The 24,352-nt window shown below is 43.4% G+C and overlaps 1 protein-coding gene across 1 annotated transcript in view; it reads right to left on the bottom strand.

Moving 5' to 3' along the window:
- The window catches only part of Smc1a (structural maintenance of chromosomes 1A), a 46,472-nt gene that overhangs the window by 16,203 nt on the left and 5,917 nt on the right, over window positions 1-24,352 (bottom strand). Inside the window, exons 2-17 of the mRNA XM_036174255.1 lie at window positions 23,479-23,667; window positions 23,261-23,373; window positions 20,105-20,308; window positions 19,778-20,016; window positions 18,583-18,841; window positions 18,348-18,488; window positions 16,916-16,998; window positions 16,568-16,775; window positions 11,166-11,351; window positions 10,823-11,002; window positions 10,577-10,723; window positions 10,352-10,489; window positions 9,174-9,290; window positions 8,971-9,077; window positions 5,210-5,351; window positions 48-193 (exon numbers count right to left, since the gene is read on the bottom strand). Coding sequence (XP_036030148.1) covers window positions 48-193; window positions 5,210-5,351; window positions 8,971-9,077; window positions 9,174-9,290; window positions 10,352-10,489; window positions 10,577-10,723; window positions 10,823-11,002; window positions 11,166-11,351; window positions 16,568-16,775; window positions 16,916-16,998; window positions 18,348-18,488; window positions 18,583-18,841; window positions 19,778-20,016; window positions 20,105-20,308; window positions 23,261-23,373; window positions 23,479-23,667 — 2,599 coding nt within the window. The remainder of the gene's footprint in view (window positions 1-47; window positions 194-5,209; window positions 5,352-8,970; window positions 9,078-9,173; window positions 9,291-10,351; window positions 10,490-10,576; window positions 10,724-10,822; window positions 11,003-11,165; window positions 11,352-16,567; window positions 16,776-16,915; window positions 16,999-18,347; window positions 18,489-18,582; window positions 18,842-19,777; window positions 20,017-20,104; window positions 20,309-23,260; window positions 23,374-23,478; window positions 23,668-24,352) is intronic.

Below are 24,352 nucleotides of genomic sequence, written 5' to 3'. Positions count from 1 at the left end.
TGCCTGCTTTACCTACTTCCACCCATCCCAAGCTGGAATCCACTCACTTGTTGGCACCCCCAAGCTTCTTGCGAATCTCTTCCATCTCGTGGTTCTTGTCATTCACTTCTGACTTTTTGGCCAGGTGCTGATTCTTAAGGTCTTGTAGCTGAGCCATGGTCTCATCTATTATCTTCATGTGTCTTTGTTCCTCCTGGTGCCAGCAGAAGAATAAAGCAAGAAGAGAAGGTTCATCTTGGAACCTTCTTTTGTGCTACCCTTCCTAATAGGCACTTTGTTGGAGTTGTGTGTCACTTTTGATCTCTGCTGTCACACAACTCCTCAGACTTCTTTTATCCTTTCCTAAATCATCTGGTTGCCTTCTGCAACTACAATTCTATAAATTGTCTGTTATAGAGGGGTAGGTTGGCGGGGGGGGGGGGGGGGGCTGGCTGAAGGGGCAGGAGGAAGGAAGAGGGGGATCTGTGATTGGTGTGTGAAATGAATAAAAATTTTTCTTAAAAAAGGGAAGAGTGCAAACTATGGAAAAATAAAGGGGAACAAATGGGGGATTCACTTGTAATCCCACCAGCCAAAAACAAACAACTAACATTCTAGCATATCTCCTCCCTTTACAAACAACTTTAGGGTTGAAATTAGATTTTAATTTTTAATCAATGGGGTTTTTTTTCCTTCTTCTTTTTGGTTTTGAGACAGGGTTTTTCTCTATGTATTATGTATCCCTGGCTTTTTTGGAACTCATTCTGTAGACCAGGCTGGCCTTGAACTCAGAGATCCACCTGCCTCTGTCTCCCAAGTGCTGGGGTTTAAGGCATGCACTGCCACCACAACCCAGCTCAATGTTTTATTTTTAAGCATTTTCCCAAATCAAAACTTTTGTCATATACAGCATAACATTTGTATTTATTTTCCTCTATGTATGTGGTGTGTGTGTACATGCTCGCTCATATGCATGTATATGCCACAAGTTTATTTATATCAAGTGTCTTCCGCAATCTTTTTTTTTTAAGATTTACTTTATTTTTAATTATGTTTATTTATGTATGTTGAGTATGTTCCTGTGAGTATGGGTGCTTAAGGAGGCCTTGGCGGTGAAGTCATAGGCAGTTGGGAGCCATGTAACCTGGGTGCTGGGAACCAAACTCAGGCCCTCTAAAAGGGCAGTATACACTCTTTTTTTTTTTTTTTTTTTGGTTTTGGTTTTGGTTTTGGTTTTTCAAGACAAGATTTCTCTTAAGTCCTGGCTGTCCTGGAACTTGCTCTGTAGACCAGGCTGGCCTCCTCAAACTCAGAGATTCCCCTGCCTCTGCCTCAGGACTGCTGGGATTAAAGGCGTGCCACCAGGCCAGTATGCACTCTTAACTGCCAAGCCATCTCTGAAGCCCTTCTACCTTACTTTTTAAGACCAAGTCTCTCAGCAAACCTAGCACTAATACTGTTAGATTAGCTATCTAGCAAGTCCAGGGAGCCTCTTGTGTCTGCCTCCCCAGCACTGGGATTACAAGCGTATATCATTATATTCAGCTTTTTCTGTAAGTGATGGGGATCTGAACTCATGCTTGCGTAGTGAGCTCTTTACCAATGGATCAACTCCCCAGTCCTCACATTTGTATATTTAAACTTAGACAAGCAGTATATTTTCTAAATAGACACTAACTTGGGATTACCACTAGAAAGAACAAGAGACTAGGATTGGGAGTGGTCAACAAAACAAGAATTACAGCCTTACTGAAAATGTTCTAGTTTGAAATTTAAAAAAAAAATTTCACTTGTATGTGTGAAGAGGGCATCAGATCTCCCTAGAGATGTGGGTGCTGAAAACTGAACCTGGTCAAGTGGGAGAACAGTTCACATTCTTAACTGCTGGGCCATCTCCCCAGCCCACATTTTAATGTTTTCAAAGAAAAGTCTTTCTTTCTTTCCCCCTTTAATCTTTAAAAGAAAAATCTTATTAAGGGAGACATGTTGAGCTGGTGATGTGGCTCAGTTGGTAGAGTGCTTGCCTCATGCACAAAGCCAAGGATTTGATCTCTAGCACTGCATAAAACTGAGTGATGCTACATGCCTATAATCTCAGCATGTGGAGGCTATGTATTGAGTTTGAGGCCAGCATAGGATACATGAGACCATGTCTCCCCCGCCCCACCCCCACACACACAAAGAAAGAAAAGAAAAAGAAAATGCATCTGGAATTTAATTCTCAAATAACTTATAAAAAATAATGAACACATAGACTGCTAAAACAAACTATGGTAACACAATAACTAATAAATTTTCATGGAGGAGAGTTCTTTGATAGTCAGCCTTCTATATACATTGATTTTTGTATCCATGAGTTCACTGGAACATCAGCATTTGGCAAAAAGCTGTACTATGCTAGGTGTGGTGGCACACACCTTTAGTCCCAGTACTCAGGAAGCAGAGGCAATTGGATCTCTGTGAGTTTGAGTCCAGCCTGGTCTACATAGTTCTAACCATCCAGGGATACATAGTTGAGACTCTGTTGTTTTGTTTTTTGTTTTTAAATGCACTGAATGTTTGGATATTTTTGTCATTCCCTAAATCATAAAGTATAACAACTACTTATATTGCATTAGATATGAGACAGAGATGATTTAAAGCATTCAAGAGGATGTGCATATGTGGTGATACATTGTGTACCTAATAAAATTTGCCTGAAGATCAGAGAACAGAACAAGCCACTAGATGAAACTAGATCCATCTGGGCTACATGAGATCGATTCAGTCTAGGAGAGAAACAGAGCCAGGCAGTGGTGGCACACACCTTTAATCCCAGTACTTGGGAGTCACCCGCCTTTAATCCTAGCACTTGGGAGCTCATGCCTCTGCTACCAGTATTTGGGAAGCACACAGGCTGTTAATCCCAGCACTAGAAAGGAAGGAAGACGGCTGGGCAGAGAAAGGCATGTAAGGCGTGAGGAGACAGGAATGAAGCCTTTTCTGCTGAGGCCTTTTCAGCAGGAAGTGCTTTTGGACTAGAGGCCCTTTTTGGCTGGACCCCTTTCGGTTGAGGACTCAGAGACATTCAGTCATAGGATTCATTGAGTTGGCGAGGTGAGAAGCAGCTGTGGCTTGTTCCTTTGTCTCTCTGATCTTTCAGCATTTACCCCAACATCTGGCTCCAGAGTTTTTATTATAAGATCATTTAGCAATTCATGTTACATGCTTATTTTACAGACAATGCACCATCTTGTACAAGAGACTGGCATTCTGGTGCTGGAGGTAGAGATTCCTAGAAACAATCTCCTGTGAGTATCAAATGAAGGCTGTACTATTCTGACATCTTTCTGCTAACCAACAACTATTGAAAATGAAGTAAAAAGTCGCATAACTACACTATCTTGGAACATCCAGATGTAAATTTAGTCCTGTCCCATTATTTTACTAGCTAATCTGCAAGTGTATGTAAGATTCCAGTAACACTATTCTACATCACTAAAGGTTAATGAAGAAATACAAAAGCAACAAATACAGGCATACAAAAGTCAAGTGATATATTCAAACCAAGAGAACCAAATCGTCTCAGGAAGGAATGATATAAGGAACAAGGGTTTCACAGTAATTTAAACAGAAAAAAATATAAGGAAAAGCAAAACACAGTGACACATGCATGCCAAACAGCATGACTGCAGCAGACACTAGAATAGTCATACCATGAGATGGCTGTGTGTCAGTAAAACATCATCTGTTGCACTGAATTTATGTGGCTAATCTGATTTAGGGTCGAGACACTTGGAGCTATGCCTCTAATGGTACTTGCCAGCCTGTTCTTTCACTGGCTGCCTTCTAGCTCCTCCCAGAAATCCTTAAACCCCCCACCAGCATGTTTCAGGCTAAGTCTGAGAAAGCTGTTTAAGGGTATTATACACCTCAAGACGAAGCGAGCAGATGATGAAATGCTGTTCACCTACAGTCACTACAAACAAGTGGCTGTGGGCAACATAAACACAGAGCAACTCAACTCTGGTCCATTAGACCTCAAAGGCAAGGCTAAGTGGAATCAGTAGAACCACTAAGGAAAATGCATAAAAGCTTCCGTTGACAAAGTAGAAGAGCTAAAGAATTTGATTTGGTTGCCAGCCAGGCATTTAACCTATACTGATCCAATTTCTTGTTTTTATCAAACACTGGATGTATGAAATAATGAAAACACCCTATGGCTCACTCAGCTGGCTGGTGAGACCATCTGTTGATCAAAAATATGAAAATAATCAGTTGAGGTTTTTAGGACAGAGTTCTAACATGATTAAAGGCTAAAACAATTACTGACCTTCTCTAAGTCATTTTCCTCTAATACCTATTAAAAGTACAAGTCACCCTTTTCAAAAATCCAATTCTATTCATTTTGCTAGCATTTAATTGGTAAGTCTGTCTTGGCTTTTGGTTAGGCATCACAAATACACACCTTTTTTTTTTTTTTTTTTTTTTTGAGATAGGGTCTCTCTACATAGCCTTGGTTGTCCTGGGACTATTTAGACCAGGCTGGCCTTGAACTCACAGAGATCCTCCTGCCTTTGCCTGGGATTAAAGGCATGTGCCACCATACCCAGCATAAACATTCTTTTTTTTTTTCTTCAGAGCTGAGGATTGAACCCAGGGCCTTGCGCTTGCTAGGCAAGCACTCTATCACTGAGCTAAAATCCCCAACCCCTAACATTCATTTTTTTTATATTTAAGTAATAACAGGATTTAAGAAGCTCTGGCTTGGCTATCTTGGAAAATACTTTTGCTTTAAATGAGATCTGTATGCTACTAAAGTTTAAAGACCACTAAATTATGTATGGACATAATGTTATATAAGAATTCTGGTCTCCTGCGCCATGAGGTACTGAGAAACGTTTTGTTTTAATTTTGGGATAGTGTGAGGCTAGAGAGATGACTCAGTGGTGAAGAGGGTGCACTGCTCTTCAAAAGACCTGAGTTCAGTTCTCAGTACCGACATCAGGTAGCTCAGATATAAAACTACAAGCCGTTAAATGATAGAAAATAAAGTATACCCAATGCTACTTTCGTTTGTATTTCGTTGATTCCTGGAAAAAAAAAAACCCTAAATTATTCATGTTGGTGAGCTATTTCAATCTTTTGGTGTTTTTCATTAAATGAGAACTGTATAAATTAGAGGTGTTATACCCGTGTGCATCATATGTATTCCAATTTCCCCTGGTCTTTTCCCTTTCTCCTTCCTTACCTTCTTAAGCTTTTCTATCTCATTTTCATCCTTTTTCACTGTCTGCTCCCACATGTGTACTTTATCCTGATCTTCCTTCAGCTGGTTCTTCTCGAAATCCAACTGTATGCCCAAGCGCGTCTTCTGATTCTCAAATTCCAAGCTGCAGAAAGAAAGAGGGCCTCGACTTAGTACTCAGGGCCTCTCAGGTACTGCTGAGTCTCCGTCACCATGGCTTCATCCACTCACATGCACAACAAGCTGGGCCCAGAAGCCGCAACTCTAAAGACAATGGAATCAGCCAGATTCCATCTATCCCCCCTTTAAACACCAGAGACTCCAGCACCTTCTCAATTTACTAGGAGACATAAAAAAGAAAAACAAAAACCAAAAAACAAAGGTTCATCTAAAACCAGTTCCGAGCTTTAACAAGCGTCCATGTACTTTATGCAGATTATCTCTATTTTTCTACTCAACAACTCCCATAACTAGGCATTAATCCCCTTACTTTACACAGGAAACTTAGGCTAAGAGGTTAAAAAACACTTTCCCCAAGGCCACAGAGGCAACAGCTAAACCAATATCACATATGAGACTGGAATCCAAGGCTAACACCAGAACGCATAGAATGTCATCACTGTAGTATAATGTAGTGGACTTATAGAGCTAATATTCCAATTCCTCTACCTGGACGTAGTGCAATCTCAGTTATAGTCTCTATATTGCAGATTCCTCGTCTGTAGATTTTCTAATTGAGTTAATATGCATAAAGTAACCCCTCAATATATTTTAGCTATCATCATCAATGTGAGGAATACTGGCTGTAATCAGCTCACTTTTACCCAAGGGTTTCAATTCTTTCGAGCATCCTAAGCTCTGCCCCAAGATTTTAGAAGCTCCTAAGGGGCAGAGCTTTGGTAGTGTAAGAAAATTAAGAAAACACTGAATTCCTGCTATTCGGCTATTGTCCTTTCCCTTTCCTCTTCAGAAACTCAAAGTACATTACAGCATATAGACACCAGCAGCCCAGCAGGGCTAGCTTCCAACTGCCCCACCAATCAATCCTCAATGTAGTGTCACAGATGCTGCCAGATGTCGTGCTAGCAGCTTAAACCTCTTAGTCACTATAATCCAAATGGAACGTAATTAACTCTACAATTTGGAGGTATGTAATTTTAGGCCAATCTCCTAAGTATGACTCATAAAGCCCTTGGTGATCTGGCCCCTACTGACCTTTCTACCTCCCCTGCCTTCCTCCTGACCCGGTTTTTATGTGCCAGGCATTCAAAACTACTTAGTATTCAGAACAAGGCATGCTCTGTCACACCTCTAAGCATGTTGTTCTTACTGGCTGGAACTCCTTTCTGTCCCTACTTAGGTGGCTAAATCCTACTCACTCCTCAGATCTCTAATTCACCACTCCTTGTTCTTTTAATGCCTTTCCTGATAGTTCAAGGCGGGTTCTAAGTTTCTGTAACATATAGTGGGCTCTTTCCTTTTTGAATTCCAGATGAGTTGCACTAGTCAAATGTCACAGTTGATAATAGATTTGTCATTACTCTCTATGCAAAACCCTTTCCTTATCTCCTTTACTCAACCTTTGATTTCCACTCCCATTATCTCCCCTTACTGTGAATACATATCTCAAAGTGACACACATCCTGGGCGAGGGAGACAGCTCAGGGATTAAAAGCACTTTGCTCTTCCAGAAGACCTGAGTTCGCTTCCCAGAACCCAAACCAAGTGGCCCACAACCACCTGTAATGCCAACTCCAGGGAATCTGACACCACCTTCTGGCTTTGTTGGTGCTAGCACACATATGGCATATTCTCAATCTCTCTCTCTCTCTGTCTCTCTCTCTGTCTCTCTCTCTCTCTCTCTCTCTCACACACACACACACACACACAAATAAAAGTCTTTTAAAAAATGCACATCCTTACAAAATGTTTTAAAATTTATGCAAATGCCCCACATTATCTATCCATTCAGTTTTCCAATCCATAGCAGATTTCTAAGTTAGTTATCTGTGTTATTGCCTATAGATCTATTCTTGTTTGAATAGTACTTCATGGTCTATGTTTATCACATCTAATTTAAACTTTCACTGCAATGGCGGCCTCTGTATTGACACCAATACAACTCAGTAATACAGGTTATATGCAAATGAACAACCCTCAAATCTCTTTCGATCCTGTAACAAGATTCTCTGGGACATACACCCACAGAGCGACTAAGTGTGTATATGTACCTCCATATACTAAAGAAGACATTTTATTTTCAGCAAACATTACTATGTTATTTTAACTGGCATTTCTCTGATGCAGAAATCAAACAATTCCTACAGTTTGCAAAGATTCAAACTCTTCTTTCTTTGACCCATTTTTTTTAACCAGGTTTCTTGTCTTCTTGAAATTTTCCTCTTTATTTACCAACCATACTATCCTGAAACTCATCATCTACCTTTTCCTCAAGAACTCTGTAAGTTCACTGAGGGGAAAACAGCACCAGATTCAGTTTTATAATCTCTGAACCCAGCCTGCAGTAGGAAAGCAATGGATATTTACTGTAGAAATGGTAGTATTAAGGGCTGAAGCCCAGGGCCTCATACATACTAAAGGCAAGTGCTCTACCACTGAATAACGCTTTCAGCACTTTCTTTTTTACTGTATTCAGAGGCAGGCTCTTGTTAAGTTCAAGGCTGGCCTTGAACTTGGAATCCTGAGTAGCTGGGATTACAGGCATATGCTACTAGATATATGCCTCTAGATGAACTCTGAACTGAGACCCAGGGTCCAGAGTATGATCTCCTTCAGTGGTGACTATATCATGTTCATCTGTCTCATCTCCATCTCCCTTACCTCCTCCAATTAGATACCTAGCACAAGAAAACCTAGTACAAAGTAGATATTCAAAAAGACTTTTTTTTTTTTTTTTTTTTTTGGTTTTTCAAGACAGGGTTTCTCTGTAGCTTTGGAGGCTGTCCTGGACTAGCTCTGTAGACCAGGCTGGCCTCGAACTCACAGAGGTCCGCCTGCCTCTGCCTCCCGAGTGCTGGGATTACAGGCGTGCGCCACCAGCGCCTGGCTCAAAAAGACTTTTAAAATGAGACATTAATGGCACACGCCTATGATCCCAGCATTGGAGAGGTTGAGGCAGGATTATTGCTAAATTCTAAGCCAGCCTGGGTTGCATAGTTAGTACCAGACCAACCAGGGTTCCAAGCAAGACTATCTGAAAAAAACCAAAACCAAACAAGACTTACTGAATGAATGAATGAGTGCATATATGCCACGAATGAACTGAAGTGAGGCAGCCTGTGCTGCAAGGGGAGACTGCATCTTAAAATCCAAGTTAGAAACAGTATAATATACCAGACAATCAAATGAGGGAGAGAGGCTTGTTTCTTTTCTGGTTATTCCTCCAACCTAGAACCTCTTCTTTTCATTCCTAACCTCCAACACACAAGGATAATGGCAAAACATTAAAAATGGCAATGTTTATTGTTCTTTATAGGTGCTACTTATTATGCTGAATAATTCACAACGATTCTTTCATCTAATCTTCCCCACAATGCCACAAGACAGGCACTATTGTCTCATTTTATAAAACTATTGTTCAAGGTAATGCTTTTAATACAGGTAAAGCAGATTGAAAGCTGGCACTTTTACCCCTCCAGTAAGTCTGTCCAGTTCTAAGAGCTGGTCGCTGGCTGGCTGGGGACACATGACTTTCAAGGCTGCAGGCGTGCACCCCAATACCGTATGAGAATACTTTCACTTACCGCTTTTTGGCAATCTCATTCTGCCGCTTCACCTTTTCTTCCTCAAATTCTCGGATGTTGCGCACACCAATCTCCCGACAAAACTCTTCAAACACCTCATCTTCCACCTGAGGGCAAAGGCGGGGAGGGCAGAGGCATTCTTGCTTAAAGTCCTACTTCCAAACCTAGTCTTGTTCTGATAAACATGCCCACCCTCTACCAACCTGGTTCATCTTCTCCTTCAAGTCTTTCATTTCCCTTTCTCGGCTCTGGATGATTCTCTTGATATCATTAATGCGAGGTCCAAAGTTGGCCAGCTCACTCTCCAACTTAGACTTTTCCTACAGACAAGAGGTTGAAAGACAAGAGTCTAGAATCTGTGGAGGAAAAGACCTTCCTTGCCAGTGCCAGCCCCATGGGCAGCAACCACTGAGAAAGCTTGACTTAGCACCAATATCCCAGACAAGTTATAAAACCTTTAATCCACAAAGCTGGGCATCCAGTAAACATCATTAGTTGTAGGTTCACAATCCCTTATTGAGAACCCCTGGGCCAAATATATTTTAGAAGTTGGACTGTTTTTCAGACGAAGGTGAATCTAGGTATGTAACACATCTAGTTTGAGTAAACTAGGAAAATGTAGAATTACAAAAGAACACATTAATATATCCAATCCACAGACACTGAAATTCTCATAACTCATGGTTTTTTTTTTTAATCTGTCTGTTTTTTCCCTTGAGATGTGATCCTACTTACTACATAGCTCAGAGTGGCCTTGAATTCTCTAATCTTCCACATCAGCCTCCAATGTACTGGGACTATAGGCATATGCCACTACACTGGCCCTGTTACTCACTCTCAATTGACTTTTAGAAATTCCAATATTGGCAGACGGCAGTGGCACACACTTTCAATCCCAGCACTCAGGAGGCAGAGCCAGGAGGATCTCTGTGAGTTCGAGGCCAGCCTGGTCTACAGAGTCAGTTCCAGGACAGGTACCAAAACTACACAGAGAAACCCTGTCTCGAAAAACAAAACAAAACCAAGAAGAAATTCTAATATTTATTGAACGAACTGCATTAATAGCAGTATCTAACATTTACTGAGTGCCCGCTGTTCTAAGAACTCCATAGCTATTCATTCCCATGTTCCATCTTTGTAATAATCATACAAAACAGAGAACAATTTCCATTTGGTAGATGAAGACGAGAAAACTGACAAAGAGAAGGTAAGCATGTTGCTTAACGGGATCAATACAGCTGACAGAAGAGCTGGACCCTCACCTCCCACCCCATCTCAGTGTCTGACTCAGCTGTGCTAGCTGAACAGAACAGTGGCCATCCCCCACCCTCAGTGCAACCTAGGAAGGCCTTGGAGAACAGGGCTGAGGGTCAGGCCCTACCTGGAGATTGAGGGCAAGATGCCTTGTCTTGGTCTGCTCTAGGTCACTCTGTGAGTACTTCAGCCTCATTTGTAGCCCATGGGCCTGAGACTGCACCTGCCGCAGTTCTGCCTCTTTCCGCTTGGCCTTCATCTGCTCCTGAAGAGGACAAGGGAAAGGGTCGTGCGCTAAGGGGCCGCCTGAGCTCGGGAACCCTCCCCCAAGAGCCAGTTCCTTGGCGCTTACTTTCAACTCCTCTGTCAGGCGTTCTTTTTTTTCCTTCAGCTTGTCTACTGCTTTCTCATCCCAGCGTCGTGCCTTTGCCTTGAGATCACTGGCTCCACCAGAGATAACTCCGGACTTCTGGAACAGGGTTCCATCCAGTGCCACTGTCTACATACACCAGCGAGAGAAGAGGTGGAAGAGATAGTGAAAACAGGACTCTCCGGTACTGCGCCTGTCCAGCTCCAACCTGGGAAAAGGGGGCCATACCTTGTGGCGTTGGTGACCTCCAAAGGCAATGCGTCGGGCATCCTCCACATTGTCGCAAACAAGGGCATTGCCACAAGCATACTGCAGAGCTTTTTTGATGTGGGGTGGTTCATAGCGAATCACATCAATCACTAGCTTGGCCCCCTTCAGCTCCCGGAGTTTCTCATCTGTAGGTTTGACCTGTGTGAAACATCTTATGAAGCAACCGAATACCTAAAGCCAAGGTAAGGGGCCCCTCAACACTGCCTTGCCTGCTGCTGCCACTCCCACCTCTCCTCCCCTACCCTGACAGACAGACAGACATCGACAGACACGCACGCCCGCACGCCCGCACGCGCCTTACCTCCAGGTAGTCAAGAGGCAAGAAGGTCTCAGGCTCTCCACGTTGCTCCTTGATATACTGAATACAATCCCGACCTGTCTTCTCTGAGTCTACAATAATAGCATCCATATTCTTTCCTAAAACCTTGGTCACAGCAATCTGATACTTCTTTTGTGTCGGCTGGCAGAGGTCAATGAGGCGGCCATACTGAGTAAAGGAAGAAGGGAAAAGTGAAGCACAAGGCTTAGGAATCCCAATTACTAGTTCACAGAAGGGCAAGATAAAACTCCATATAAGGAACAATGACGCAACTATGCTGCCTATTTGTGAAGTCAGTCCTCTATTTTTGTACCTGTATACCACTAAAATGGGAATGGACTGAGGGGAGGCACCTGTTAAGACTTGCACGGCAATAAGCAATTTAGACCAGTACAGTGGTCAAGTCTAATGTTCCTTTCAAAGACAGAAGTTTGGTTAAAGGAGGATTACGGACTGAATACACATGTTACACGATGGAAGACCCAATTAACACCTCAGAAGCAGCTCTGAGAAAGACATCACATTGTCTCTAGGATCAATTATATTGGAGGCTTAAAGGGTAAAGCTACAGGTTTCCTAAAGACTGTTTTTGGAATCAGACAAGATTGACCGAAAAGCCACAAGCCTTAACAGCCTCACCCTGGAAGGAAATTTGGGTACAATACACTTGTTAATTTTTCTGTTTTTGAAACATGGTCTCATTATTTAGCTGGGACTATTCTGGACCTCCGTATGTAGCCCAGGTTGGCTTCAAACTCATGATCCTCCTACCTCTGCCTCTCAATTGCTAATATTAAAGCTAGGCACCACGGCACCCAGCTTTACACTGGTTACTTATTAACTGATAACTGAAAGGGATTATAGTAATATGCCAGTGTATCTTTTTTAATTTTTTTTTTTTTTGGTTTTTTGAGACAGGGTTTCTCTGTGTAGCTTTGCGCCTTTCCTGGAACTCGCTTTGTAGACCAGGCTGGCCTCGAACTCACAGAGATCCGCCTGCCTCTGTCTCCCAGTGCTGGGATTAAAGGCGTGAACCACCACCGTCCGGCTAAATTTTTTTAATGATTCCTTTTTTATTTTTTATGAACATTGGTGTTTTGCCTACATGTGTGTCTATGTGAGGGTGTTGGATCCCCTAGACAGTTGTGAGCTGCCATGTGGGTGCTGCGAATTGAACCAGGGTCCTCTGGCAAAACAGCCAGTGCTCTTAATCTCCGAATCATCTTTCCAGCCCCACCAGTTTATCTTTTGACTTACAGTTGTTTTGATGTAAAAGATTTGTGTTCAAAGATCAAGGGAGGACTATGATACTATGAACTCTACATTTAGCCATAGACTGAGGTTCCTGACACAGTTCCTAAAACTGAAGTCAATGAGTTGACTGATCACTGACTACTCACTACTTTCCTGTAAGAGCTAGTCACTACAGAGACCAAGGCAGGGTTAGAAGATCAGGCCTTCTAGTCCCACACCTAAGAGGAAAAGACAACTAAAAGTGGTGTCACTCATCAGTAGCCAATGATTTAATCTGTTGTGCCTATGAACCCCCCCCCCCATAAAAACTCAACAGTTCAGGACTGGAGAAATGCATCAGCTGTTATGAGTGCTTGCTGCTCTTGCAGAGAGCCTGAGCCCAGTTCCTAGTATTCATGTCGGGTGGCTCAGAACCACCTGCAACTCCAGCTCCAAAGGATCTGATATCCTCTTTAGCCTCCTCGGGTACCCTCACTCACAAGTATATACCCACAAATGGAAACACAGATACTGACACCCCCACCCCCACAATTAAAATTAAAATAACTTAAAAAGACAACAAAAACCTCGAAAGTTCTATGTTCATGATGGGTGCTGTAGCAGAATATTATTTTAAGGTGTGATACTTTTGTTTATGTTGTATTTGTTTAACTCGGTGAAGCTGTGTTACTATATCTGTGTAAAACATCTGATAGTCTAATAAAGAACTGGCCAATAACAAGGCAGGAGAAAGGATATGCTGGGCTAGCAGGCAGAGAGAATATGTAGAGGGAGAAAAAAGAGCTAGCAGCCAGAAGAGGACTCCAGGGGCTAGCCACCCAGCTACATAGCAAGCCACAGAGTAAGAGTAGAATTTACAAAAATAAGAGAATGGGAAAAGCCCAGAGGCAAAAGATAGACAGGTTAATGTAAGAAAAGCTGGCTAGAAACTAAGCTGAGCTAAGGCTGGGCATTCATAAGTAAGCGTGTTTGGGAGCTGGGTGGCAGGCCCCCCCAAAAGTGCCAAACAACAACCTACAACAGGGTGGGGTTATTCATACCATTCATTAGTCTCAGGACTCAGGAAGCAGAGGCAAGTAGATCTTTTGGAGTTCAAGGACAGCTTGGTCTACATAATGAGTTCCAGGCAAGCTAGCAGCATATATAGTGAGACCTTGCCTCAAAATTAATTGATTGATTCAGGGAGCTTCTACATAACTCAAGAAAAGGCTCAGTACGTAAGGGCACTTGCCAAGAAGACCGATGACAGGAATTCAGTTCCTGAACTCACATTGTGGAAGGAGAGAGCTGACTTCCGCAAATGGTCCTCTGACTTCACACATGTGCTGTCACATGAATGGTCAGAGAGAGAGAGAGAGAGAGAGAGAAAGTGAGTTCCCCTGAAAACCACGAGAAACTCTAGCAAATTAACCACTGGAGTAGGGGGTCATGGAAACAATTTTCAATCAGATGGTCAGAACCACAGGTTCTAGGCCTACAACTGTAATCTGAAGTGAAAGGCCATCTTATGGGACTGAGTCCTTAACCTATGGTATCTACCTGATGCTATCTCCAGATAGTGCCAGAACTGGATTATAGGACACACAGATAGTCTATTGGAGAACTTGTGGAGTGCGGGAACTCCTGAACACACACACACCTGGTATGAGAATGGAAGTGCTTTATTTATTGGCTGTGTGGGAGTAGGAAGAGCCCTTTGGTTTTATTCTATCTCATAGAGCAGACCCCATACTATATAGGAAAAGCCTACTCTGGCTCCAAGTCACTGTGATAGCTTCAGGCAGTCATATCTGAATGTATAGTTATTTTTCAAAGACTTTCATCATTTCATAGACCATTACCTAACAAACACTGATAGATACCTTACATGTATTATCTCAAATTCTTACAAGCACCCAATAAAGTAAAAAACTTTTACTAGATCCCTTCCTCAACCCCTAAAATCAAGCATGGTTCCTTAAGAACCATGAGATAAAAAGAGTACGTACTTCCCTAGCAGTACCTATAGGAATGGTCAGTGTGTATTTATAGAACCAAACTAAGTTGCACTCAAGGACAGGATAATACAGAAGAATAACAATTCAGGGCACCTAGGAACTCAGAATTAGGCCAAGAGGTCAAAGATTTGATAAAGCCGGGGAGTTCCCTAATTGTCAATGGCCCAGTTAGCACATGCCAATGGAACTGCTATAGAAAATTACACAAAGCTACTTCTTTGAAGGACAAGTCCTAGCCCATGTCTACCCACTTCCCAAACCTTCGCTGTCCTTCCCATTCCCCAAAGAGGAATGGATACAGCAAGACAAACCCATCAGGAAGATGCAATTGTAATGAAGAGAACACATGCCTGAGCTAGGGAGATGGCTCAGTGGGTGAAGCACTCACCATGTAGAGTTAGGGACCTAAGTGTAAATCCCCAGAACCCACATAAAATAGGACATGATAGCACACAGTGTCCATAATCCTAATGCTTCCTACGAGGATATGGGAAGTAGAAGCAGGAGAATCCCAGGAAGGTTATGGGCTAGCTATCCTGGCATACACGGCGGAAAAACAACCACAATGGTTCTGAGGTGCCTCAGTGGTTAAGAGCACCACCCACATAGTGGCTCACAACCATCCCTAACTCTAGTTCCAGGGGACTGATGACTACTGAACATTGCAGGCACCACACATGCATGTGGGGTACATACATATATGAAGGCAAAACAATCATATATATAAATCTTAAAAAAAAAAAAAACAAAAGGCGCCAGGCGGTGGTGGCACACATCTTTAATCCCAGCCCTTGGGAGGCAGAGCCAGGTGGATCTCTGTGAGTTCGAGGCCAGCCTGGGCTACAGAGCGAGATCCAGGACAGGCACAAAGCTACACAGAGAAACCCTGTCTCGAAAAACCAGAAAAAAAAAAAAAAAAGGCAAAAGTCAACACGAGACCTTGTCTCAGACATGCTGGACCGACCCATTCTTGTTGTGGCACATATATTCATAAATACACACATACATTAACTTTTTTATTTTTATCATTTGTAATTATGTATGTGTTTGCATGTACATGCCCAAGCCCTCAAAGGCCAGAGGCATAGGATCCTCGAGAGCTGTAGTTACAGGCAGCTGTGGACCATCTGTTATGTTAGGTCCTCTGAAAAGGGCAGGAACTGCTCTTTGTTTGTTTGTTTGTTTGTTTGTTTGTTTTTCATAGCTGAGGACCGAACCCAGGACCTTGCGCTTGCTAGGCAAGCGCTCTACCACTGAGCTAAATCCCCAACCCCAGGAACTGCTCTTAATCATTGAGCTACCTCCCTAGCTCCCAGTAAATAAAATTTTTAAATTGGAAAAAAAAGGATAAATTGAGCATGAACAGCAGTTCTCTCACAAGCTTTGCTTCTTTTCTTTTGTCAATTCATTTTTTATTTTATATGTATGTGTTTTGTCTACATGTAGGTGTGTAAGTGTGACTATTACGCACGTAGGCCAGAAGAGAGTGTCGGATTCCCTAGGATGGGAGTCACAGAGGCGGTGACTTACCACATGGGTGCTGGGAACTGAATTCAGGTCCTATGGAAAAGTAGACATGGTCTTAACTCTGAACCACCTCTCCAGCCCACACTGTTGGGGTAGGACATTTTAGCTGGGTTTCCAGTTTCCCAGATATAAATGTAGGACTAGCTAGTCTGTCTTCATAGTGTTCTTCAGCAGTCGGTCCCCTTCCCACTGGCACTCCTCCAGGAGGGAGGAGCCTCATGACACTCAGGAGGTAGACACTTCAGTGTGAGGTCTGGGAGAGTGGAGACTTCCAAGTTTCTAGAGGACCTTTCTCAGCTTTATACAAGTAAACCCCTGCTGGAGGAGTCACCTCTGACGGGCAGAGGCAGAAAGAAATAAGAGATCCCTAACTGTTGAGCTGTCTGAAAGCTGTGCCAAGAGCCCCAGGGTCGCTACTTTTGTAAGTTGTCACCCACCACTGGAGTGGGCTTTTGGTGACACGTTCTCTCGCGGCTTCCCTTTCTGAGGTAAGTAGATCTGTGTATCATGTCTCCCCGTAGAAAGTCTGCCACATAACACAGGGTGACTGAGAAGGGTGACAGGGAGTCTGAATACATGCTTAGAAAGCGTCCCTTCCAGTCTTACCACAGAACCAGGGTAGAGACGCTTGATGCTCTCCATTATTTCTGCTTTTCGCTGCTGGCGACTGCTCTCCTGACGGTCAATGCGCGCATCCCCCAATTGCTCCATCACCTGGTTCAGCTCCTTATTGATCTCATCAATACGACGCTTGGCCATCTCCACTTCCTCCGTCAATTCTCCCTCCAGCTTCTTCTGCTCCTCTAGGGACTGCCTGTCAAGTAAGAAAATACAAGAGTTAGCCTGTGTGCTGAGATAATCCGGGAGTGGAGGACTCTGGTGGGCCTGCCGGAAGAGGAACAGGGTAAGCATAAGAGATGTGGAGGGAGAAAAGAGGAGTGCAGAGCCACATACTTGCTAGTGGTAATATATTCCTCTAGCTTCTCGATCCGTTTCTGATTCTCTTCAATCTCCCGAAGCTTTTGCTTGATCTTGGCCTGGGCAATAAATATATTTTATTATTAGAGGGTGAGCCCATGTGCTATGGGCTTACACCCCCACTGACCCTACTCATCCAAAATTCCAACAGTACAACACAATCTATCACTAATGCAGGAGGCCTGCCAAAACGCAGAGGGGTTAAGGACATTACAAGAAAACCCACAGAATCAATTAACCTGGGCTGACAGGAGCTCACAGAGTCTGAACCAACAACCAGGGGGCCTGTATGGAACCGATCTAGGCCCTCTGCACATGTTATGGTTGTGTAGCTTGGCGTTCATGTGAGATTCCTAATAGTGGGAGCAGGGCCTATCTCCCACTCTTAGACTGGCTTTTGGGCCCATTCCTCATCCTGGACTGCCTTGCTCAGCCTTAACACATGGAGAGGTGCATAGTCTTACTGCAACTTGACATGTAGTGTTTTATTGATATCCATGGGAGGCCTGCCCTTTTCTGAACAGAAACAGAGGAGGAGTGGATTGGGAGGAAGGGCGGAGGGGAGGGAGGGGGATAAATGGGAGGAGAGGAGGGAGGAACTGTGGTCAGGATGTAAAATAAATTCATAAATGAAAAACAAAAGGCAGAAACACATGCAAAGTCCAGTCTACTGATGGATGGGGCTTCTAAAACAATCTCTCAAAGGTATTGCACCCAGCCCAGGTTTCCTCAGCAATCTAAGGCTCAAACCCAAGCAAAGTAAAGCTTCACAGACCTCTCTGACCTTGCTGTCTCAGCTGTAAGATGTAGTAATTTCCACTTCATAAAACACATAGTAAGTACTTAACACAGGGTATGCATTAATGTGAATGCCTACAATGTTCTTTGAATTATTTAAACTAAGTGCTTAGCTCAATGCTTGGACCACTATAAGCTCTTGCGATAACGTAAGAACTTTCTATCCTTATTAGTAATATATGAGTGGCAGTAAGTGAAGTATATTTGGTAACAGTGTGAGCTTTAGAGCCAGACTACCCAGGTTCATGTCCTGAGCCTACAGCTAAGCTATTATGGGATTACTATTATTATTAAGCAGATTATTTCACCACTGTGATATAGTTTCCTCGTTTGGAAAGTGAGGATAATAGTAACTATCCCCTAAAGGCATCATAAGTGTAGAACTTAAATAAGTGACTATGTGTAAAGCATAGTGTTTAACACACAGTAGCTGCCTGTCAGATATAAACTTCTGTTGTTATTAAAACTATCATTATGTCCTTATTTAGGGATTATCACCCCTGATCTTTTTGCTTGTTGTTGATGCTGGGAACTGAATTCAGGGTAAATATGCTAAGCACACAGTGCTGCTGAGTTCCACCCCCACGCCTCATCCTTTAATTTTGCCTACCTCTGTCTCTACTTTCTTCCGCTCTTCCAGATCGAGACGGTCCTGGTCAGCTTTCTGGTCTCTATTAAACTTCTCCAGCTCCTGCGCCAAAGTGGCTGCTCTCTTGCTAGCTTCTTCTTTCAGTCGGTGGTATTTCTTGACCTGTGTTAAGAATAGGAAAAGAGGACAGACAGGTTACTAAGTCAGCATATGTTAAGTCACTGATCTTTTTATCAGAAACCCTTTCAAGACTTACCTGATTCTCCTCCAGGGTCAAGTCTCTGCCCTGACTCTGACTCTCTTCCTCCATCCGTTCTTCAAACTCCTGTCGGGCCTTCTCCACTGACAACATCTCCTTCTCCAGCTCATCCATGTCACCTTTACGTTTCTTGTAATGCTTCTGAGCATTTTGCAGAGACTTCTTGGCTGCTTCAAGCTTCTTGATTTTGTGGGAGGTATTCTCTTTGGCTTTGATGTACTGAGGCCGCTTCTGATTCAACTCGGAGTCCTTTTCCCTTTTGCCAGAAGGAAAAGAGACAATCAGTTAGTTAGCCCTGAAGAAGGTAGGCTTTTTATCCCAAAAGAGGGAACTATGTATTCCCAGCCAATCTCATGGAAACACCTCCAAGAACAAGGGCCTACTGCCTTAGAGATCCTCAAAAACAAATAAACTAAACAACAACACAAAAATCAGGAGAGTGAAATTTGAGTACTTCTTGGAACCTACCATCATCCTGGCATTCTAGCCACTCCAAGAGACAAAATTACCACCTGCTTCAACCCTTGCAACCCTGTGGAGTTCTTCATGGCAATAGATTTCACCGTCCCGTAAGGTTGAAGCCAATGCTAAGACAGGTCTCTCATTAAAACCCCCCACAAGTACCCTGTTTACTGAATTGCCTTCATCTGATCGAATCACTTCACATCTCTGTCCTTTAAGCTTTTAGATATGGTGTTTCTCTTCTAGGATGGCCCTCTTGGTCATCTAATAGCTATAATTTCTTCTGCTTCCTCTTACCTGCTAACTTGTTCACCCAGCACCTGGTTCTTTTATTCTTTTTTAATTATCTGTATCACACACACACAAGCAAGCATGCATGCACACACATTAGTGTATATGTAGGCACATGTGTGCTACAACATGCCCACATGCAGACATGAGAGGACAACTTGAGGGACGCAGTTCTCTCCTCTACCATATGGATTCCAATGATTTAACTCAGGTTAGTAGACTTGGCCTTAAGCACCTTTACCCAATGAGCTATATCAAGGCTGAGCTACCATACTGCCCTAAGCCCGAGTTCTTAATCTTCTATTGTATTCATCGCCTGGTCAAGGGGAAGAAAAACAAATTAGTACACACAGTAGCCTCTGAACTCAGGGGATCGCAGAGAATAGCAGAGCTGTTTAGTTTCCTACAAGCTACAGGCCTGGGCAAGCGAGCCTCTTACTTGATCTCCTTCTCAATCTGCTGCTGTTCCCGCATCATTTTGCCCAGCTCTTTCTTCTTCTCCTTCAGCTCATCCTCTACCTTGTCCATCCGCTTCTTGTCCTTCTCAATCTCCTTATTCTTAGCAGCCAGTTCCTTGTTGAGCTTCTCAATCTCCACTTCATTGTGGTAAAGCTTGAAGAGCTGCAGCTGTACCTGGGCTCGCACCACCTCATCCTTCAGGCGCTGGTAGCGGTCCGCCTAGCAAACAGGGGTGGGGATGGGGCGTATCAGTAAGGCACTGCCTTTAGCTTGGTCCTTTAGATCTCAGAGGCGGGCAGCCACCAACCTCTTCTTTTTCTTGTTTGGCCTCCTTGCGTTCAGCTGCGATGTTTTTCTTGCGGTGGTAATTAAACTGCGTGTCCTCTTCAGCCTTCACCATTTCTTTCTTTCGCTTGTCATACTCCTGTGCTAGTTCCCCAGAGCGACTAATTTCTTCAAATAGAGCTGTCCTCTCCTTGGGGTTCTTCATGGCAATAGACTCCACTGCGCCCTGATAAGGTCAAAACACTACCCCATTTAAACCTCTGCTAGCTCAACTCACCCTGCCCACTTCAAAAGTTTATCAACCCTCCTCTCCCTAACTATTGCCACATTTCAAGGCTTTTGAGGGTAGAGGCAAAGTAAGTACTGAGCATTAAAGGTCAGTATGTACTCCACCACTGAGCTTTATTCCCTGCCCTTTATTTACTTTTGTTACTGTAAAACAGGGTCTCACTAAGTTGTCTAGGCTGGCTTTGAACTTCCTCTGTAGCTCAGGCAAACCTTGAACTTAAAATCCTCTTGCTTTAGGTGGGAGTATGGGCCTACACCACCAGGTCAGCCATATTGGGCTTTAATGGCACATTCTCTGCCTCTGAACACAAAAAGACAAACACAAAGGTAACATAGTGGTATTTTATGAGCAATGAGCCCAGAAAACTCAAGCTTGAGAGGCAAAAAAACTTCCATAGGGAATTCTATTTGAGAAGGAAGCCCTTACACAGGTGACATCTATGCTGACTTTGGAATATATGGGAAAAGAAAAGAGGCGAGCAGGCTGGAGATAGCATGAGAGACACTGGGTTTAATCCCTAGCACCACAATCACACACACACACACACACACACACACACACACACACACACACGAGCACACGTGCACGCATATGCATACGCACACGCACACACATACACATAGGCTAATAAAAAGGTTACTCCACAATTCGACATACAGGAAAATGAACACACAAAGACCCGCATGCCAAAACAGCAAATGAATCTGGAACTACAAGTGGTTTAAGTAGGCTAGAGTACAAAACTGAGGAAAAGACCATTGGAAGACAAGGCTACGAAGGTAGGAAAGAAAGAAAGAAACAACAGTGCTTTCTGAACAACAGGCTTGGAAGTTTGTTTTCTCATCCTAAGTCAACTGTTCGCAAAGCAGCTAGCTTCACAATAACCTTGAGCTTGGTATAACAGACTGTGCCCCACCACAGAGTCTCTTCAGCTCATCTATCTGGAATAGAGCCTAAGAATGTGCATTTGTAACACACTCCCAAGTGGTGCTGATACCGCTGGTCTAGGAACTACAATTTAAGAACAACCATCCTAAGACAAGAAGGAATCACTGAACTGCTTTACGGAAAGACAGGAAAAAGACTTGTGTCCCTATTAGACTAAGCCAGCTGAGGGGAAACTGAAAGAGGCCAGAATGGAATTAAGAAGCCCACTAAAGAATGTGCTACATTAGTCTAGGGGAGACACATGAACTTGGAGCAGGCCTAGTTAGGACAGGAAAGGCCAACCAACAGCAAATAGCCAATAATGATTTAAAAATACCCAAAGAGAGCTGAATAGATGGCTCAACAGTTAACAGCACTCGTGGCTCTTCCTTCTAGAGGACCCAGGTTCAATTCCCAGCACTCACACGGCAGCTCACAACTGTCTGTAACTCTAGTTCCAGGGGATCCAACATACTCTTCTGGTTTCCATGGACAATGCACACACTGTGCACATACATACATGCAAGCAAAACACTCATACACATAAAATGAAAATATTTTTTAAATGCCCACAGTCTGGGTATGGTGGCACATGCCTTTAATCTCTGGACTTAGGAGGCCAGGCCAGGACTACACAGTGAGATCCTGTCTTTAAAAAAAGAAAGAAAGGAAGGAAGGAAGGAAGAAAGGAAGGAAGGAAAGAAGGGAGGAAGGGAGGAAGGGAGGAAGGAAGGGAGGAAGGGAGGAAGGGAGGAAGGGAGGAAGGAAGGGAGGAAGGGAGGAAGGGAGGAAGGGAGGAAGGGAGGAAGGGAGGAAGGGAGGAAGGAAGAAAAGCCCACAGAGGAGAACCAACTACTGTCAGTACTGTCACATTACTAAAGTAACACAGTTTCCAGCTGCCTTCTAAATACTCCTCCATATGCCCACAGATAAGTGTAAGTTTTACATCTCAAAGAAGCTTCTTTTTGTTTTCCAACAAAGATGATCAGAGAGATCCACAACTGGTCAAAATGCAGAAAGTAAGTGACCACAGGTTGCCCAGCCCCAAATGTATCATCTATAACATAGCCCCCACATCTACGGTTCAGGGAACATCTCAGGAGATAGGGCAGAAAGATTATAGGAGCTTCAGGACCAGGATGACTGCTGCATGACAGTTCCTTCCTGACACGAAAAGGATGGTGTTCCCAAGAACTCTTAACAATATGGCTGTCAGCCCAAGACCTGTAAAGACTATATCAATGGACACAACAAGATGGATAGGGGAACTTCCAAACCCTGAGAGTTGCTAAGAGGGTGCACCACTTACCCCATTGCCCAACCCATCCCCACAGGAGCAAGACCTCAGCCCTAAAGACATACAAATAAGGGCAAATACTAACCGGACTCAGTAGAGGTGTGTGTGTCAATAAGTGAAATAAGCATAGGGCTGGACAAGTGGTTCACTGGTTAAGAGTACTTGCTATTCTTGCAGAGGACTCTGGTTTAGTTCCCACTGCTTACATGGTGGCTTACAAACATGTAACTCCACTTCCAGAGGGCCTGATGCTGCCTTCTGGCCTGTGGGGACCAGACACACTACACATGTGGTACACATATATACATACAAGCAAAATACCCATACATATAAAATATAAATCTTTTAAAAAACTTCTATCTATATACATAGAAGAGGTCATAAATTCCAGAGGAGGTGGTTAAATAAAAGAGTTGGAAGGGAGAAAGGGAATGTGGAAATGATGCAAATACAGCATATAAAATCTTCAAATAAAAATTTTTTAAGGATAAAAAAATAAAAGTAATTTACTAAGCATGATGGTACTTGCCTTTAATCCTATTACTCAGAAAGTAAAGGCAGGCAGATCTTTTTGAGTTCAAGGCCTGCTTAGTCTACAGAGTGAGTTCCAGGGCAGCCAGGATTACACAGTGAGACCCTGTCTTTAAAAAAAAAAAAAAGCCCACCTGGAAGACAAGGAAGTTCCGAGCTTTGATGAGAATGCCCAACTTCTCTAACTCTTCACTGTATTCATGTAGCTGGACAACTTTGTTGTTGATCTTGTACTCAGAAGAGCCCCCTACAAGATAATGAATGAGTTAGCAAAGGTCAGATAGTCTCTCCATCCTAGTAACAAGTCTATGTGCTTCCTTGGACTCCGAGTCTTCTGACCGGCCTTACCCACCTACAATGACGCGGGCAAAAGTGCGGTCCTCAGCACCCTCCTCAGAGTAGACCATGCTCACAAAGGCTCGGTTAGCAGCCGGCTTGCCCACAGGAGCTCCGTGTATCAGGTCCCGCAGAGTCTTTACCCGCAAGTTGCTGGTTTTCTCACCAAGCACAAAGCTGATGGCATCCATGAGATTTGACTTACCTAAGGGAGAAGGGGACAGAGCAGAAGAGGGAACACAGGGAAGATGGGAAGAAAAGAAACCAAAGGACATTTGAGAATAGAGTGTGTTCTTTTCTATCTACTTTATTTTCTAATGTCAGACTAATGAAAAACAGAAAATAAACTGTTGTTAGAAAACTGATCAACGACTTAGGAAAAATAGTTCCTTTGAAGTTATTACTTACAGTAGCTATTATGCCCAGATGATAAGGACCCCTCAAAGACCATGACGGAGACACCAAATATCCATATGTAAAAGCAAATAGCCTTTATGCAAGCTGGAGCTTGGACTCCAACACAGTAAGACCTTGTCTCAAGCAATATCATCAACAAATCAAAAGAACCCCCCAAAGACTAGAAAGACTAAAAGGAAAACAGGTGTAGCAGCATGCTTCTAACCCTAACCCAGCACTCAGGGGACTAAAGCAGAAAAATTAAGGGTTAAGAGTTCAAGGCTGGAGCCTGTCTGTGGTGGCACCCACCTTTAAACCCAGCCAGCACTCAGGAGGCAGAGGCAGGCAGATCCCTGAGTTCATGGCCAGCCTGGTCTACAAAGCAAGTTCCAGGACAGCCAAGGCTACGCAGAGAACCTTGTCTTGAAAAGCCCTTAGCTTTATGAGTTAAAACAAATCAAGACTGTGGGATGTTCCACAATACAAATGGCCTG

The sequence above is a fragment of the Onychomys torridus genome, chromosome X, assembly GCF_903995425.1.
Source record: "Onychomys torridus chromosome X, mOncTor1.1, whole genome shotgun sequence".
Taxonomy (NCBI): Eukaryota; Metazoa; Chordata; class Mammalia; order Rodentia; family Cricetidae; genus Onychomys; species Onychomys torridus.
Note: the sequence above shows the minus strand (reverse complement) of the source record. Positions and strands in the feature narration are given on the sequence as shown.